The sequence below is a fragment of the Cebus imitator genome, unplaced genomic scaffold, assembly GCF_001604975.1.
Source record: "Cebus imitator isolate Cc_AM_T3 unplaced genomic scaffold, Cebus_imitator-1.0 Scaffold97, whole genome shotgun sequence".
NCBI classification, from domain to species: domain Eukaryota; kingdom Metazoa; phylum Chordata; class Mammalia; order Primates; family Cebidae; genus Cebus; species Cebus imitator.
The window spans coordinates 2,281,834-2,301,214 of NW_016107412.1; the positions used below are offsets into that span (position 1 = coordinate 2,281,834).

General features: G+C 35.7%; 1 protein-coding gene across 10 annotated transcripts in view; it reads left to right on the plus strand.

The window, feature by feature from the left end:
* Window positions 1–19,381, plus strand: part of PCDH15 (protocadherin related 15) — a 1,323,555-nt gene that overhangs the window by 1,132,501 nt on the left and 171,673 nt on the right. For all 10 annotated transcript variants that reach the window (XM_037741275.1, XM_037741277.1, XM_037741276.1 and 7 more), the window contains one exon: window positions 9,849–9,965. In XM_037741275.1, the coding sequence (XP_037597203.1) occupies window positions 9,849–9,965 (117 nt within the window). The remainder of the gene's footprint in view (window positions 1–9,848; window positions 9,966–19,381) is intronic.

Consider the following 19,381-nt stretch of genomic DNA (forward strand, 5'->3'; position numbering starts at 1 on the left):
TGCCCCTCCCAAGCCTAGGAGCAGCAAGAGGGAGGCTTTCAGAGCAGCAAAAATGGCAGCCAGCCTCTCCCTCTGGGAGCTCCAGCACAGAGAAGTACAGACCTGCCCCTGACCCAGGAACTCAGGTGGGACTGGAATGGACAGTAGGCCTTACCCTGCAAGGTGCAGCTGACATGAGGCCTGCAATGTTTCACTGCTCAGCCTTGTGGATTTGGCCCCTTTACTGGGGGCATCCAAGGGAGCCTGGTCTCCCCTGCTGCAGGAGCTGCAGCTGCTGGTGCCAGACTATCTGGGAATACAAGTCTCCTGGGACTCCGTGTGTGCCTGACTACAGCTGTTCCAAGACATCACGTGGCTCTCCATGTCAGCCTGGAGACACTGATGGGGAGCTCATGGGGGAGATCTCCTGAGCCCAGGAATGGAAAAGTCCATGGCAGAAGTGTGGGTCCCTGGGACCCCACTTACTCACAGTTTCCCTACAGTGGGAGGACTCCTCTGGCTCTGTGCTGGAGGAGGTAGGCACTTGTCCTGTCTTGCTCTCCCCTGTTCTCTGTGTGTCATGCTCTTTCCCTGATGAATTCCAATGCATCTCCACCTGGATTTTTCACATGAGCTACTGTCCACTCGCCAGCCTTTTTTTTTTCTCCATGAGATCAACACACACCAGCTACCTCTAGCCCTCTTGGCCCTCACCTCTTCCACTGTCTTTTCTTTACACTTGACCTAGGATTATCTGCTAGCACACACATTGATGCTGTTTCTTCTGTAGATACTGCCTGCCGCCACCTCTAAACTATTTTGGAATGGAGATTGTAAGCTCCTTCCATCCTTGGATGCCCTAAACCTATTAGGAGAGTTTTATTAGGATCCGGGTTATTTATTTCTCAGGGGCCCACATGTCTATATACTTAATTCTTCCATTTTCGTGTCTCTCTGTCCTAAGATATTTATTTTAGGTCATAGGAAATGTGTCTATTTCCAGAAATTAAAAACATTAGTACTAAGTTTTCTTTGGACATAGGAACCCTAACTGTCAAAATACTTTCTTGGGTAAGCTGATTTTTCTTTTCATATTTCTCCTAAGGCAATGATTGCCAGCGCTCTAGTGGTCTGGGAAAGCGATCAGGGACACGTCAAAATTGTAGAGAGCCTGAGGAGAGGGCTTTGATGTGTATTGTATTTTGAAATATGATTTTGTCACACTATTGTGTTATAGCATTTAGAAATCTGTTATGAAAATATTTAGGGAACATAACATTGGTGGTTATGAAGATGCCATGATATGTAAGCAGATGAAAAAGACTAAGGTGAGAGTGATCTAAATCGACTAATTATAGCAAAATGTCTTCTGGACTAGATGAAAAATTTACCTTGGTTTACTGTTGTCTACTCATATGACTTGGTGAAATGAACAGTTAAAACATTAAAAATAGAAAAATAATTCATTTATTGTTGGTTTTGGACAAATAAGAGAAAAAAGACCTGCTGTTAATGACATTTCCCCTATTCTACTGAGATTGAAAAACAGATCCTCAAATGGTAGGCCTTTCCTCTGATGAGGGTGTGGCTGATGATAGACAGTTAGAATAAACACTCAGACTCTGATTTGGCAGCTTTGGATTCAGTTTGGATATATTTGCTTGGCTTATTTTGATAGGAAAATGTTAGGGCAGTGAAATTATGTCATCACCTCACAAAGCAAGATATGCACGAAATAACCCTCATTCTGTACCTGGAACTGAATCCTCTTAAAAGTTCTGTATGTTGCCTCACCATCCCTTTATTTCAATATAGGGATATTACTTAATGCTTCTACATCAGCAGCTGGCAAGAAATTGCTCACCAATGAGATAATTTATTCCTCATAGAGAGGAGTATTGGTCTAATTTGTGTTGTCTCAGTTGCTTCATCTTATTTACAGAAGTAAAACCATTCTTTTGGTCAAGGCTTCCTGACTCATGCAAAGTCATTGCCTATTTGTTATACACTTAAAGCAAAACTTAACATTTAACTCTAGACATATGAACCACTTTATTTTTTCCAAGTTGATCTAAGCATAATAAAATTTGTAGGAAATTCTCCCAAATGTAGACTGATACTTGCTTTCCACTTTTCTGATAACTCAGGGTGGAGATTATCACAAGTAGAACTTTAAAATTCTAACGTATACTACCATATACTACTGAGGCCCATACAATTTTATCCTTGTTTTTTTTTTTTTCTTAATTTGAAAAAAAAATGGAGTATGATTCTCATTTATCTACAAATGTCTTTACCAACTTTTCAGATTATCTATACTTGGTCTGTTTACTTGCAGTACTGAAAAGTCATTTTGTTGATAACAGAATTGCATGGTATTTGCTAGGAGATACTTGGACCCAAAAAGTCACAACAGGAAAGCATATTGAAGTTCTTTTTTTCAAAATGAGCAGACATATAATTTCTTTTGTAAACAGGAGGAAAAATGAAAGATAAAGTTTTAATGTCTAGTCTATCAAACCTGTTTAAAATTGGAGCAAGAACGGGAAAATTCAAGCATTATTTGGAAAAACAATATTTCCACAGTATGAATAAAATAGTTTATCAAGACACCTGCACACAACTTTCTTAGTGTAAAGCTCTAAGAACCCAAAACAAAACCAGTGATGATCATACAAATAGCATACATTTTTCTCACAAAGATTTTATAGAACATTAACGCAAAAAGGTTTTTTTCTTGTATATACTAGACATTTACTTGTGTATTTTACTTGTAGATGTTTTTCTTGTATGTTTCTAGATATACTAAATATTTACAAGAACTGAATCTGTGATGCTAGTAAATTAGATGATATAAGCAAATCTCTGGAAAATGAAAATAAAATTCTAAACAATTTTAAAAGATCCAGAGTAATATCTAGCCTTAAAAACTAAGTTATAATATAAACCAGGTCTTAGAGTCTGTGATGTAACACAATATAGAAAATATACAGAAGGAAAATGTCTGTTCTACAGCACACTGAAAACTGAATATGAATCATAAAAGTTGAATGTGTATATGGTATATGATACTAGGCAACATTATAAGGAGTATGAAGAACTTGTCCAAGATAAACAGATGGCCCAAGTCATTTTGCTCATTATAATTTTGGATAGAATGTTTGCATGGGAGTAGGAGAGAGGGAGACACACTTCTGTGAAGAAAGGAGACTAGATTCACCCTTGGTTATGTTTGCCTGTCTTAGCTTGTAGGAGTAGGCAGGGAGGAGTGAATGGATGAGAAATGAAATATCATCAAGTTCACCTTGTAACAAGTATTGAGGTTATGGTTAAATACAGTGGGTCTTAGAAAATGGAGCTAAGATTTCCACCTTTCAGAGGAGTTTCCTTCTCCAGAAAGAAATATTCCCACCCCATAGAATAGAATTAAGAGGATAGCTTTTCTATGTGAAAACTCAATGCCTGGTACCAATGTAGCATTTGTAAAACCATGGACACCTGAGACGCAGTTATATGCAAGCCATGCTCCACCGTGACAGTATTGATAGGGTCCTGCTCTTAATTTCATCAGAAAAGCTGATACTTGAGAGACCAGGAGTTTGTCCCAGAGTCAAATAAAACAGAAATTCTGGACATTTCATTTACAGCATACATATTATTCCTTTATGTGGAGGTGGGAATTTGAATAAATGATAATTTTGGTGAACCATATGGTCAGATTTAATATTTTTTTACAACATGCTAATTGTTCTCTTGGGGTTGTTTTGAAGCATGTCTTTCAAATGTTCCCTTCTATACTGCATTTTAAAATTCTTAATTAGTGTGCTTTTTATATTTGTTACCAAACTTGGTGATAGCAGGACAAAATATCTTTAATTCTATTCTACAGTTTTAGGACTAAGATGTAACATATTTGTGATAAAGATTCAAACCAGAGAAAACAAAGAAAATGTACATGTCCAGGGTTAAAAATAGTATACCTAAGTAGTAATGAATCTCTCCCATGGCTCAGTAAATATCACCCACTGGTTGCTGAGAGACTCCAGAAAATGCCTCTCTTGTATACTTTTAACCTTCACTGATTATGTTGTTGCACATGACAGGATCTCATTCTTCTTTATGGTTAAATAGTACTCCATTTTGTATCTGTACCACACTTTCTTTATCCATTATTCTGTTAATAGACAATTAGGTTGCTTCCAAATCTTGGCTATTGTGAATAGTGCTGCAATAAACATGGGTGTGCAGATATCTCCAATATACTGATTTCCTTTCTTTTGGGCATGTCTAGTAGTGAGATTTCTGGATCATATGATACCTCTGTTTTTAGTTTTTTAAGAAACTGTTGTATGTTTTTTGGTTTGAGGTTATCATTGAGCTCGCAAATACTATCTTATATCCCATTATTTTAAGCTGATAAAAACACTGTTTGCATTAAAAAGCAGACAAGAAAAAAAAAAAAAAAAAACCTAAGAAAAACTCCGCACTTCATCCCCATGCTTTTTAACTTTTTGTTGTTTCTATTTATACCTTATTTACTATGTATTGAAAAGTAGTTGTAGTTATTATTTTTGATTTTTTCATGATTTGGTCTATTTGACTAAAAATATTCTATTCTATTTCTATAAGAATATTTTTATACCACAGTTACAGTGTTACATTATTCTGTTTCCTGTGAACATGCTACTACCAGAAAGTTTTGTACCTTCAGATAATTTCTTATTACTCATTAACTTTCTTTTTTATTGAAGAATTTTCTTTAGCATTTCTTATAGGACAGATCTGTCATTGATGAGATCCCTCAGCTTTTGTTTGTCTGGGGAAGTCTTTATTTCTCCTTCCTGTTTGAAGGATATTTTAACCAGCTATACTCTTCTAGAATAAAAGGTTTTTTTTTTTCCTTTCAGCACTTTAAATACAACATGCCCCTCTCTCCTGCCATGTAAGGTTTCTGCTGGAAAGTCTGCTGCCGCATGTATTAGAGCTCCATTGTGCGTTATTTTTTTCTTTTCTCTTATTTCTTTTAGGATCCTGTAATCATCCTTGACCTTTGAGAATTTGATTATTAAATGACTTGAGATAGTATTCTTTGGGTAAAATCTGCTGGTAGTTCTATAATCTACTTATGCTTGGATATTGATATCTTTCTCTAGGTTTGGGAAGTTCTTCATTATTATTCCTTTGAATAAACTTTCTATTCCTATCTTTGTCTCCTCTTTAATGCCAGTAACTCTTAGATTTGCCCCTTTGAGGCTATTTTCTAGATCTTGTAGGCATGTGTTATTGTTTTCTGTTCTTCTTTCCTTTTGCCTCCTCTGACTATTTTGAAATGGCCTGTTTTCAAGCTCACTAATTCTTTCTTCTGCTTGGTTAGATCTGCTATTAAAAATCTCTGATGTCCCTTCAGGGTGTCAATCGAATTTTTCAACTCCAGAATTTCTTCTTGATTTTTAAAATTATTTCAATCTCTTTGTTAAATGTATCTGATAGAATTCTAAATTCCTTCTCTGTTTTCTTGAATTTTTTGAGTTTTCTCAAAACACGTTCTGTTTGGAATTCTGTCTGAAAGGTCACTATCTCTGTTTCCCCAGGATTGGTTCCTGGTGGCTTGTTTAGTTCATTTGGTGAGTTCATGTTTTCCTGGATGATACTGATGCTTGTGGATGTTTGTCTGTGTCTGAGCATTTAAGAATTGGGTATTATTGTAGCCTTCACAGCTTGGATTTGTTTGTATTTGTTGCTTCGAAAACTTTTCAGACATTTGAAAGGATTTGGGTGTTACTCAAGCTGTATCTGCTTTAGGAGGCGCCCAAGCCCCAGTAACACTGTGGTTCTTACGGACTCTTACTACCTTAATAATCTTGCATAAGATCTGGAAGAATTCTCTTAATTATCAGGCAGAAACTCTTATTCTTTTTCCTTACTTTCTCTCATACAGAGTGTCTCTGTTTGGAGCCACCTGGAGCTGCGGATGGGGCGACACAAGCACTACTGTAGACACCACCAATAGCACTGCACTGGGTCGTACCTAAAGCCAGCAAAGCACTGGGTCTTGTCTAAGACCTGCTCTAACCACTCTGGCTACCACTTACGTTTGTTCAAGGCCATGAGTCTCTATAATCAGCAGTGGCAAAGCCAGCCAGGCCTGTGTCTTTCGCTTCAGGGTGGCAAAATCCCCCAGGTCCTGAACAGGTTTAAAGGTGCTTTCTGGGAGCCAAGGACTGGAGTCAAAAACCTTAGATAAATTCTACTTGATGTTCTATTGTAGTGTGACTGACTAGGTACTCAACCTATGAGAAATAGTCCTTCTCCACAAGCAGAAAGGAGCCTTAACACATGCGACTATCGTAGAGCCTTGGGGAGTACTGCCAGGCTACCACCAATGTTCACCTATAGCCCATGGCCTGTTAAGTTAGCTTGTGGTGAATATGCCTAACTTGGCAGTAAAAATATCAAATATTTTGTTTAGCTGCACATGTGGCCTTTAAGGACTCTATATACAGAAGCATAAAAGAAGGGAAATAAGTCAGTATAGACAAGGAGACAATACAGAAATTAAGAGAGGAAAAAAAAACAGCAGAATGCAAATAATATGAGAAATACAAGAAACAGCAACTTTCACAGCAAATCTAAAGTGTCAGTAGTGGAAGAGAACACTGGTAACAGGCAAGCAATGAACTGTACACACTTCCACGTAAAAGGATGTATTGGTTCCATAAACCTAAAGGCATTATGGAGGGCAAGGCAGCCATAGAGCTCAGCAAGGACAATGCTAATGGTAGACCACGCTACAGAAACAACTGAAGTCATTCTGCCCATTGGCTTACACTGTCTGTGTCTCCTCATAGGGCATGCATTAGATTTGATATGGTAAGGGCTGGCATTGGCTACATATTCATCATTTTTAAAAAGATGATCAATCTGTAACTAGTTAGAACTTTCTACTTATCTTCTAAATAAGCTCTGTTCTATGAGTTTTTGCCTGTCATTCCAGAAAATCAAAAATTTTATCATCTTTTTCTCTTTATTTTTTTGGTGTATGGAACTTCAACTTGTCATTAAATTTACAAACTTATTGACAAGTTCTTATCTTCCTGGCATGCTCATTAAAAAGATTCCTTGAATCTTCTTGGTAGTCTGCCAAAGTAGAAATAGTATCTGTGATTATTACAGAATTTAATGTAGAAAATAAATAAAACATAGTTTTTCTCCTGTTAACTATACCTTCAGGTATAATTTTATTTGCTTGATATATGGAAACAAATTCCAAGCTTTATTGGTATAGCCATTTTTTAAACTTTGTCTTAAGAAAATACCATAATGTTTTTCAAGTTGTAAACCATAACATTCAAAATACTCTTTTGAAGCACTGAAACTAATTTTTGTTGAGACCAAGAAAAATTTTAACCAAAAGAAACAAACCATTATGGGTTTTAATGATACAATTTATAACTAGAGTACAGAAGAGGAAATATTTCTTTTTGCCAATGCTACCCTCTAGTGGAATAATGGACAACAGAAAAGAGCATGGTTTTGGAGTGCTGAGCACATCCTTAATTTACAGAATAGAACATTTGTACAGAGGCAGATTTATGCACATTTTTCTTCAGATGTCCCTGGGCATAAATATAATGAACTATTGATTATACTTGTTGACATTGCATTTCAATACATTTCTCCTTCTGCAATAATACAATGTGGAAAGGCTATATGCAACTGGTGGTATATTTAGCCACAATAAAATATTATAACCCCAAAGCATGTACAACGTGTCATAAAAAGAAATACTGCTACAATAACTACATTAATTTATTCTTCATCCTGTCAATAGAAAATAAAGAGGGAGGAGAACCAATCTTTTAATAGGTTACAGTCACTTACAGCCTTAGGTGTGCATCTAATCAGTTTGGGAATCCACTGTACATTCAAATTAGAAAGTGAATTCAATGAATACTTCCCAAGCAAATAAAAAGTTCATTGTGTTAAAAACTGTATACAGCTATGTTGACATAATTGGAAAAGTATATACATTTTTTTGTTTCTAAAGAATCAGATTTTCCAAAAAGTACTTTGTGACATTACGGTTTTAAGTTTCCCCTGAGAGTAATAAAGAATAAAATATGTAAGAACATATTGAGCTCATTGGAAACTCATGTATGAAAAAATTGCAGTGTTAGGCTCCTTTTCTAACCTTCGGAATCAATTTAGGGGTATTAAAGCATTTCCACACCCTTAGTTATCACATCCGCTCATTAAGTTAATTGGCACTCTTGGAAAGAGCATTAAAAAGTTTGCATGCTAATGTTTTATGTCTTTACCCCCTACATGGAGCCTAAAGATCAATATCCTACAGTCCTCATTATTAAAGATTCTTGGTTCATTTACTTGTTCAGATTCTAAAGTCCGTAATTTATTTAAAAAATCTTTTTCATATAAGAGATTGTGAATACTACATGCCAAAACATAAGAAATGTTATCTTTTATTTTTCACTTTTGTGTACAGTTCAATTCTTCCTATTAGAATATGCAGGTTTATTCATATTGACTACTCAGAACCCAACTCTACGGAGAATATTAAAGGAAGCACTGTTTGATAGTAAGAGATCATTATTCTGACTTCTTTGCCAAAGGAGAAGTTTACAATTGATTAATTTATGTGTTTCCAACTTAATACTGTATAGGAAAATTGTTATGTCTGAACAAATATCAAAGAACATGTAGATTTAAAAAATTTTGTTTTCAATAGCAAGTGAGAAAAATGTTTCTTGGAGAGGAAGAACAGATATAACTAACAAATTTAGCTTTCAGTTCAAATATGTTTCACCCATGCTACCCAAAACACTGTAGGGGTGTAAGGATTATTAAACTATTATAAATAAGTAAATCTGCCATATTAATAACACTATTTATTGAAAAAACGTAATATACAATTCTTCATGAAAGATAAGATGATTCAGAAAAAATGGTTGCTTTCAGGGTACTTGATTTATTATTTTGGCTCTGACAAGTAAGTAGATTAATTTAGTCAAAGTCACTAGCCTGTTTGCAGATCAGTATTTTGACTAGCTTAATGGCGGTTAAGTGACACAAAGACAAAGACATCTCTTTCTTGAGTCACAACAGTATACTCAATGCCTGGCACTGGGTTATAAAAGTGGGAAATAGCTGATAACTATTTAATGAACTTGACACAACATGAGTAACAATGTGTATGTGTATATATATATAACCAAATTGGAAAAATAAAATACACATAAATTCTCAAAAATTTTCAGTAAATTAACATTGTTTTCTGTGTATAAATATATCATCTTAAGTGCCATTTTTTAGTGCACTGCAGAGAAAATCTTCTTTTATCATGTAAAATGGCAGCAAAGGATATTTCATAATTAGTATCTGAAATGTTCTAATCATAGTATTATACTAAGCATATAAAACACTTTACATTGCTACAAAAACATATAAAGGGCTTTAAAAAATATATCTTTTACTCCTGCTTCAACGAATGTAGCTTTTTAAGAAACTTGTTCTTACTTGTGTACAAATATTAAAATTTTACCTCATACCATTAGAAGTAAGCTAGAGAAAAATTCAGGGGTCACTTCAGTCTCCAAAAGGTATGTTTTTGAGGGTGAAAGACTTTGTTCCAGTGGAATGGCCTTCGGTTGATATCCACACATTAATATTGTATGAGAACTCTGACAGTCTCCTCCGAGGTGCCAGTCTGAAGTGAGAGTAATGGAATTGAGAGGACGGAAGGCTGACAGTGGCAAATGAGTTGTGTGATATGAAGAGTGGGAATCAATCTAGTAACTGTATCCCTAACCTGGTTGCAACTGAAGTGCTGAACTCCTAATTCTGTTTTACAGGATATGAATGATTATCCTCCTGTATTTAGTAAAAGAATATACAAAGGGATGGTGGCTCCAGATGCAGTCAAGGGTACACCTATCACAACAGTTTATGCCGAGGATGCAGACCCTCCTGTAAGTAGAAGGCGTTGATTAATATTCTAAACTGTGCTAAGAAAAATCCTTAAAACTCACAAATGACTCAATCACAAACAGCCAAAGTAGTCTCTGTGAATTTCGCTCTATTTATTCGTACATTTATTCGTACATTTCATCCACAGGTACACAGCATATTTCAAATCACTTTCAAATGAACCTAGGCAATAAGGAATATGCTTTTTGTTTTTCTAGAATGCTCAAATTCACTAATTCATCTCAATTTTAAATATATGTGAAAAGAATTGTCTCCATTTGTAAGCTTCACTTAATCTAGATGTTTTAAAGTTATGTATTTTCCATTGTATGCATATCTGACTATTTTGTTAGCAAACTCCAGATCAACATATTGCATACAACTTATATCGAATGTGTTTATTTTGGCGAATTAAAAAGTTTAAGATTGCTTATAGAAAATAAATAACAGATTCCTTTTTCATACAGTACTTTATTTCTTCTGGGATATCCCAAATTATCTTTCAAGACAAGGTTTTTAATTAAAATATTATTATAGCAGGAGTGATGAAATACTATATAGAATTAATAGGATAATCATAAAATGCTTTGATTAATACATGATTGTTTTATGAATATTAATTATTTGTTATCCTAAGAACTGAATAATTTAAAATTTTCTTTGAGTGGGGTCACATTATAAGTTGGTGGCTGATCAATTTTAGAAAAATACAAGTAAAAGCTAAATGAACTATTTTAGAAGAGTAATAAAATAACCTGAATCTTATAAGTGATTTAGAAATTTCGTTTTCTATTGATAATATAAATAGTATTTCTCTTAATGCTGTATATTTAATTAAAGGTGAACAGCATCATAACATTTTTCAGCTTCAATTTGGACAAGCCTTAAAAGCTCTATTGTGACTATAAGGGATCAAAATATGCTAATGTTAACATGAAAGTGGTGACCTTTAATTCAGAAGCTCCTTTTCTTAGGTGTGTTAAAATGTCTTTGAAACTGCTTTATTGTGTTTTGGCATATATGATAGGCAAAATTTCATAGACTTGACCCCATCAATAAAGATTGTGAATGTGAAACTGGCAATATGTCAGTTTCTCTGACTCAGCCTCCTGAGTAGCTGGGACTACAGGCACGCGCCACCATGCCCAGCTAATTTTTGTATTTTTTAGTAGAGACGGGGTTTTACCATGTTGATCAGGATGGTCTTAATATCTTGACCCCGTGATCCGCCCGCCTCAGCCTCCCAAAGTGCCGGGATTACAGATGTGAGCCACCACGCCCAGCCAATTTATCTGTTTTTAAAGTAAATTGTAACATGTGCAATATACTTTGAAATTAGGAATGTGTATTCAGTTTTATTCAACATATATGTTTTTAGCACCAACTATGTACTGGTCATCGTGATAACCAGTTTTGGTCTCAAGAAACTGATAATCTTAAGGAAAAGACAGAACTGCAAATAGAAATGATAATATTCTGTACTTAATGATTGTAAGCAAACACAATACCAACATACATTTTTAAGAAATTTTCATCAGCACATAATTTAACATAGAGTTTAATGGCATTAATGATGAGAGACTAAAAGTAACGCTGTTGGTCACCTACATGGGACAGACCTCAGAGTCTTCCTATAGACAGTGAAATTCTTACTTCCCTTTTGGTGGTAATGACTGTGGTGCCTGGCTTGGCATTCAGGGCACATCCGCCAATGTGCACAAAGTTGTCTTGCTTTGTTGTCTGTTCTGTAAAGAAGATAAATTACTTATAGAAATTATTTACCGAGAGAAAAAGCTCTGTTTTTACACTTTGAAGCTCTTTTAAAGAAATTTGCCAGACTTACATTTCGTATTTCTTTGGAAGAGGTTTTTAGTTTTACATTCCCAGTAGTAATTTTTGGCATTTAATAATTGATGTTGGCCTTTCATTAGATAGAAAGTGGATGCTAGTCATTCAGTTGAAATATCGAGTATATTCATTTTAGTTGTTGAGTATATGTTTATCNGTTTTGCTCCTTGAAACACCAACAGTCTTTTGGTACAACCATGATCAGAATTGAGCCTTTGAATCATGGCTGCCAATTGTGTCCCTTAAATAAGCATAGTTGCCATTTGGCGGCACCTAGACAAATTCTAAATAAAAGCTCAATTCCATGAAAATTTTTGGAATTATTATATTGTGTAATTCTTTTAAAAATATTATGCTTGATTTTTACCCTTATTTTATGTTGATACCATAAAGACAGAATAAGCATTATTCGGATAGGCTTGCCAAGTGTTTTCTACTCTGTTATAAATGTTAATTAGAAGGAAATAGTTTCAATTTCATATTCTTCAGGGATACTATGTCACCACTGAGGCTGTAAGTATCTATCTTAACACTGTATGATTATTTAATAGTCTCTCTTCCAAACTAGAATGTAAGGTCTTTGAGGGCAGGAATCAAAATTTATTTCATTTTGTATTTCCATGTCTGACTCTTAGCCTGCTACTTACTAGTCTGCCCGGAAATGTTTGTTAAATAAGTGAATAGGTGAATAAATATATGCTTATTCTGTATTCTTCAGGATTGACAAAATGTGCCATATTTTTAGGAATAAAGTTTTATATGACCCTGGAAAAAATTCTTAATATCTCTAAGCCTTAGTTTGGCCATTTAAGGGCCATGAGAATTAAATGATAGATGTATATATATGCTCAGCAAGGTTTCTGCCACAACATATATTATTACTATTATTAAGGAATAATAATTTTAATTTCTAGAGATTGATCACATCATTTTCAAAACATCCTGTTTCTTTTGAATGAAGTGAGGACTACTCATTTTAAACTATAAAATAGCAACAACAAAACTTTTTTTTTTTTTTTTTTTGAGATGTCACCAGGCTGGAGTGCAGTGGTGCAATGTCAGTTCACTGCAACCTCCGCCTCCCGGGTTCAAGCAATTATACTGCCTCAGCCTCCCAAGTAGCTAGGACTACAGGTGCGCGCCATCATGCCCAGCTAATTTTTGTATTTTTAGTAGAGATGGGGTTTCACCATATTGGCCAGGATGGTCTCGAACTCTTGACCTCATTATCCACCCCCCTCGGCCTCCCAAAGTGCTGGGTTTACAGACGTGAGCCACTGCGCCTGGCCAACAAGGAAATTTGTTGAAATATCAGAGAAATAAGAAAATCTCTGAAAGCTGGAGAGAGCATTGTTGTTGAATATAAATTAAGAATTATAAAATACATGTTTGGTAAAACTGAAGTGCTCCAGAGGGAGGAAAAACATCTTCCAGGAACTTTCCTCCCTACTGAATTAAAGCTGAGAGGATCCCTTTTTTTCTGCCTTGCTTTTGGGAGAGCATTGACATTATGAAGTTCACATGAGACATGAATAGTGAATGAGGGATCATTTTGGAAATTAAAAATGGCTAACCTTTTATTTCTTTTCACCAGAGACATCTCATTCTCAAATTTGACAAAACAAAACTGCAGCTATAATGTTTATTTGACTAGTTTCGTTCTTTTTGAAACAGCATTTATGAGGAGATTTTTGGGAACAGGGTTAAATAGTGACAGAATAGAGTCCTTTGCGAGTGTGTGAGGGAAACAATTGGGATGAATAAATAGGGTTTATGTTTCATCTTCATTTTATCTCCGAGAAGTAAAGCATTATTTGTACCAATCCTTACATTTTATGTATTTAGGAGTTTATAAGGTTTTTTTTTTAAGTAGGGTAGTGACTGGAACATGTTTAATATCAGAGATTTTCACCAACATTTTTTATTTTTACACACACACACACACACACACACACACACACACACATATATAATATTGTGAGAATTATGTAGACATTTAAGACTTCTTTTTTTCAGGCTTTGATACTGATTTATGAGACAGATATACTCCATAAAATTCTTGCAATTTTAATAGCTTTGGACTTTAAAATCAGTTTGCAAATATTTAGTAATCTCACTACACTTTTTCAGAAAGTATATTTATAAAGAGAAAATCATTACAACTGTGAAGCATTTTATTTCCCTCTTTTGAGAGCTACTGTAGCCTTTCAGAGTTTAGATGAGCTACCTGAGGAATTATTTGCAAAGGGATTTTAATAACCATCTGTCATTCAAGGGTACTTCTGTTGATCTCTAGAGAATGAAAAAAGATGGCCAGGCCTTCTTTTCTGTGACGTATGCCTGTGTTTTATTCAACTGTCATGATGTTACAAAATATGCTATGTAATTATGGACGTCCTCCCCCAATGTTTAATGCTGCAAGTAGTCATTCTGTTACAATCTGTTAGTTGGGGCATGTTAATAGTGGAAAGAAAGCAACAGTCATCCTTATCTATAATTTGCTGCTTGCTTGCTTTGTGTGCCATAGTTAAAACTATTCAGTACCAGGAGTGTTAAAAAATTGTATTTTTCTTTCCAGATAATGTGGTTTTTCTGTATCATTTTCACTTGATATCACTACTAATCTGTTTTTCATGACTCACCACATACTGGCTTGTGTTCTTATCCTGTATTGATTTACGTTGTTGCTAGCAATGTAGCAGAAACTCCAAGAAATCAGCTGCTACTAACTGCTGCTAACTATGATTTCTCTCCCAGGAGCATAAGGAGGGAATATACACAGCTCAGTGTTGTTTTGTTTTGTTTTGTTTTGTTTTCCTTCACATCAAAGCTGTTGGGGAAGTCATCAAGATCTAGTTTTACTGTGAATGTCAGCTTGTGAAAGTTGAGATGATATAGCCCCAGCCTGACTCCCACTGGTCTCAAATACTTAATTAGAAAGAAGGCACAGCATGAAACAGTTGGGGCTCGATCTTTAAAACGACAATGGGATATAATTAGATTTGAAAGTGTAAACAGGTATAAAAGGGAAGGCTTAGAGAGAAATGGTTATACAGCATTATTACTAATACTTGAAATTGTTGTTAGAATGAACAATTCCAATGTAAATAATGCTCTTTTAATTTAGAAACCGTCATAGTTACCAGAGCTAAGGGGGCATTTTTCTTTTGTTATAAATGAAAATATGTATAAAATTTGTTTCAACCTTTACAAAAGTGTCCTTCAGATCCCATAATGTATTACTAAATAAAACTAAAATCTAGCTTGAAAAAGTCTCCGTACTCACATACTTGCCAGGTAAACAGACAAAAAGACTAACTTTAGTAGTGTTTCCCTGCAACTACAGCTTAGTCTCAATCAATCCCAGTAGCTTTAACGGCTCATAGGTGGCCAACCATTTAAACTTTAAGGCAAATGCTAAGCTGTAACAAATCCAGCTGTTTCTGTATCTCAGTTCTGGTTTTTGCACATCACATTTTCTTCCCATAGATATCTGACCATGTGACAGTGCCAGAGTCTCTCAGAATTTTCTTTGATTCTGAGGGCTGTCTGATTTGCTAGTCATTTTTTTTTTTCTTTTCTGAATTAAACTCTCTTAAATTTGTCTAAATGTTTTTTTCGTTTTTTTTATTTCTTTTTAACAGTATCACTAGTTTACATATTTTGGGGGTGGGGAATAAGAATATACCTCATAGGACTTGGGTCCCAATATACTTTAAACAAGACAGGTTTCCAAGAAAATTAAGTGAAATGTAACAGGCTTTCTCTGGGACAGGCCCACAGACCTCCCTTTTGGCTTAAATGATATCCTTCATTCTGAATGTCTTGCCAGAGGAAATGGAAACACACCCTCTGAAAGGGTATCTTGGCTTCTCGTGACCTGGATTCTTAGCCGTAACAGCCTCTAAGCTAAGCTACTCAGAATTCCTGGTCTTATCTGTCCTTTTTGCAATTCTTTCATTTTCGTGGGCGGCAGCTATCTTTAGACAGCAGCCCTACAAGGAAACACAGGCCTAACACAGCCTAGACACTGTGTCACAGCCTGACACACGAGGTCAATTTTAGGACAAACTAAATTTGAAATGATTTCAAAACATCTATGTGCAGTTATCTATAGAACGATAAAAATCGGCACCCACATTCTCCCCATCCCCTTGGCCTGAGGTGTGGAGGATGGAGGCTGAGGGAATTATACCCTGGGCTGGCAGAAAGCTTATCTGTTGCCCAGTTATCAAACCAAGGAGCGCATGAAACCTAACTCCAGGAGGAGGCTGGAGGAAGATGGCAGGGTGAGGCTAAGGGTTGCCTTTACACAGATTAGAAACTCCATGAGGAGGACCTGATATGATAGGTATTGAGTTGCTGCAGCTGCTTTGATCTGATGCCAGGATGATGCAGTTGCATTTATGGGACTGAGATGGATCAGGCAGAAAATATCAGACAAAGATCTTAAAAAAGAAATGTGAACACAAGAGTTACCTGAATGGAGAGAGATTCAAGCTTGAGAGTGAATCCATTCTCCAAGAATGAAAACATAATCAAAGAAAAACCTGGAAATATACTCTCAGAATTTGGGAATACGTCAGGGACTGATTAGTGGAAAGAGCCAAAGAAAGGAAAAACTGACAAGATGGAAGGGAAATCTGCTCGTGACATGGTACAGATGAAAAGACATTTTCAATGTGAAGAAGATGAATGGTAAAAAAATCTTTGCAGATAGGGCAAGGAGAATGAAATCTAAATGAAGGGCCACAGTTCTGTTGATTAGGAACCCATTGGCCTCTGGTTTCCTGATGCTGCCTTTTTACTCTTAATTTTCATGTGTCTTAGTCATTTGGGGTTATGACTTTTATTTATGATTCACTTTTTTGTTTTCAACTCTTTAAATTTATTTTCATTATATTTTCTTTGAATGATTAGTCAGGTACATTTTATTTAAAAATAATTTATGGTGCCTTAATTATATTTCCTAGGCATATTTACAACAGCTATTTATTCTGCCCTATTTAAAACGATGTATGATTTACAACAGCCCTTTTATATTCTGATCCATCAACTCTTAAGCTCTTCATTTGCTGCATCTCTTAGTTTATTTATATGTGTTTAATTTATTGAGGATATATACTTTGTGTGTTCTTATATGACACTTTTTTTTTCCTTATACGTATAAAACTTGACAGACTGCTAGAGTCTTGGATCAAAATTTTTTCCTTTAAAGCTGTATAGACAATGTTTTACTATTTTTTATTATTTAATAAATTATAAAGTATGAAGACACATTAATTTTTCTTCATTTTTAGATGTTTACTCTTTATCTGCTTGTAAAGTCTCCATTTTTATATTACAGTTTTTTTACTAGTATATATTTAGATATTCTTTTCTTTGTATGAATTATGTCTGATATATGATGGCCCCTCATATGCAAATTTATATAGTTTATCAGCTCAATAAAGTTTTCATTTTATTTATTTTTTGAGACGGAGTTTTACTCTTATTGCCCAGGCTGGAGTGCAATGGCATGATCTCGGCTCACCGCAACCTCCACCTCCCAGGTTCAAGCAATTCTTCTGCCTCAGCTTCCCAAGTAGCTGGGATTACAGGCATGTGCCACCATGCCTGGCTAATTTTGTGTTTTTAGCAGAGACCAGGTTTCTCTTTGTTGATCACCTGGTCTTAAACTCCCAGCCTCAGGTGATCCGCCCTCCTCAGCCTTCCAAAGTGCTGGGATTACAGCCGTTAGCCACCACACCGGGCCTCAATACAGTTTTAAATGGCTCAAGAGTGTGGGCTTAGGAGCAAGAATGTCTGGTTTCAACTTCAAAAGCTCCCACTGACTAGCCCTGTGGCCTAAACCAAGTCATTTAATTCACTGTAACCCTCAGTTCTGGCATCTGGAAAATAAGAACAAAAATAGCGCAACTAAAACTTTATACATGTTGAACAGCGACTCTCTTTTTCCCCTTTCCTTCAGCCCCTGACACCCACCTCTGCGTCTGTGAGTTTGACTATTTTAGATGTCTCACGTAAATGCAATCATGCAGTATGAGTCCTGTGACTGTCTTGGTTCACTCAGCATAACATCCTCAAGATTAGTCCATGCTCTTATAATGGCAGTCCTTGCTTCTTTTTAAAGTTGAGTAACGTTCACTTGGATGCATATGCCACATTTTCTTTATCCGCTCATCCATCAATGAACATTTAGGCTGTTTCCACATCTTGGTTATTCTGAATAATGCTGCAATACACATGGGAGTTGGGAATACGAATAGGTATCACTTCAAGATCCTGATTTCATTTCATCTTTTGAATAAATTCCCAAAAGTGAAACTGCTGGATCATATATTTGTAATTTTTTGAGGAAACCCCATACTGTTTATCATATTGACAGTGCCATTTTACATTTCTACCAACAATGTACTAGCTTAGCAATTTCTCCACATTTTAAAAATAATTTTTAAATAACAGCCATCCTGCGAGGCATGAAGTGATATCTGATCACAGTTTTGACTTTTATTTCTCTGATGACTAATGATGTTGAGCACATTTTTATGTACTGTTGGCCATTTGTATGTCTTTTTTCTTTTAAGTGTTTATTCAAATCATTTACTCATTTAAATGAGTTAATTTGTTTTTCTGGTATTATTCTAAAGATCTGATTTCCAACATTGTGCCTGTAGTTTACAATACTGTGTGATACACTTAAAAATTTGTTTAGAGAATATTTCATTTGTTCTAATCACAAAAGAAATGCTTTGTAGGGTTGCTGTGAGTTTGAAATGATATCATTTATGTGGAGCAGTTGGTGCCTACCACATAGTAATAACATAAATTAACTATCATTTTTGTATGTTTACTCTGACCTTTTTTATGCTTTAATTCTGTGAGATCTGTCATCCATATTTATATTTTTGGATCTGCTTGCTTCTCTTTGTGCATTTCCCCTGCATTCTGGAAAATCTTGTAAAGGTCAGAGGTCCAGGAACCTGAGCATAGGTTGTAGAGAAGAAAGAGGTAGTGTAAGGTACTGGGGATGTCGGGAAGGTGCTGTGCCTCTGAAACATGACCGCGACAGTATTTTTCCTTCTTGATCTTCTCTCAGCGTGGGTTTATAATCTAAGGACTGGACCCGACTATTTTGTTTTGAAGTTTCCCTTTGACTAGACTACCACTGTAGCTAAATGCTGCACCTTGTTTGGCTTCACAGCTAGCTGTTCCACTCACCATGATAATGCAGAGCCCACCACTCCATCTTCTCTCTCCAACCTCAAGCCATCTTTACTACAGAGTCAAATACCTTAGAGGCATTCAAGACAATGCCATTGTCAGGAACATTATCTGTCATATTAGGAACTTTCTAACATATCTCAGAGACACCTATACAGCCGTGAGCATTAGTATGAAGTATCCTGGAAACTCCTGGCACAGCAGGATTTGATTAAGACATAGCAAAAAGAGCCAGGCACAGTGGCTCACGCCTGTAATCTCAGCACTTTGGGAGGCTGAGGCAGGTGGATCACCTGAGGTCAGGAGTTCACACTAGCCTGGCCAACATGCTGAAACCCCTTCTTTT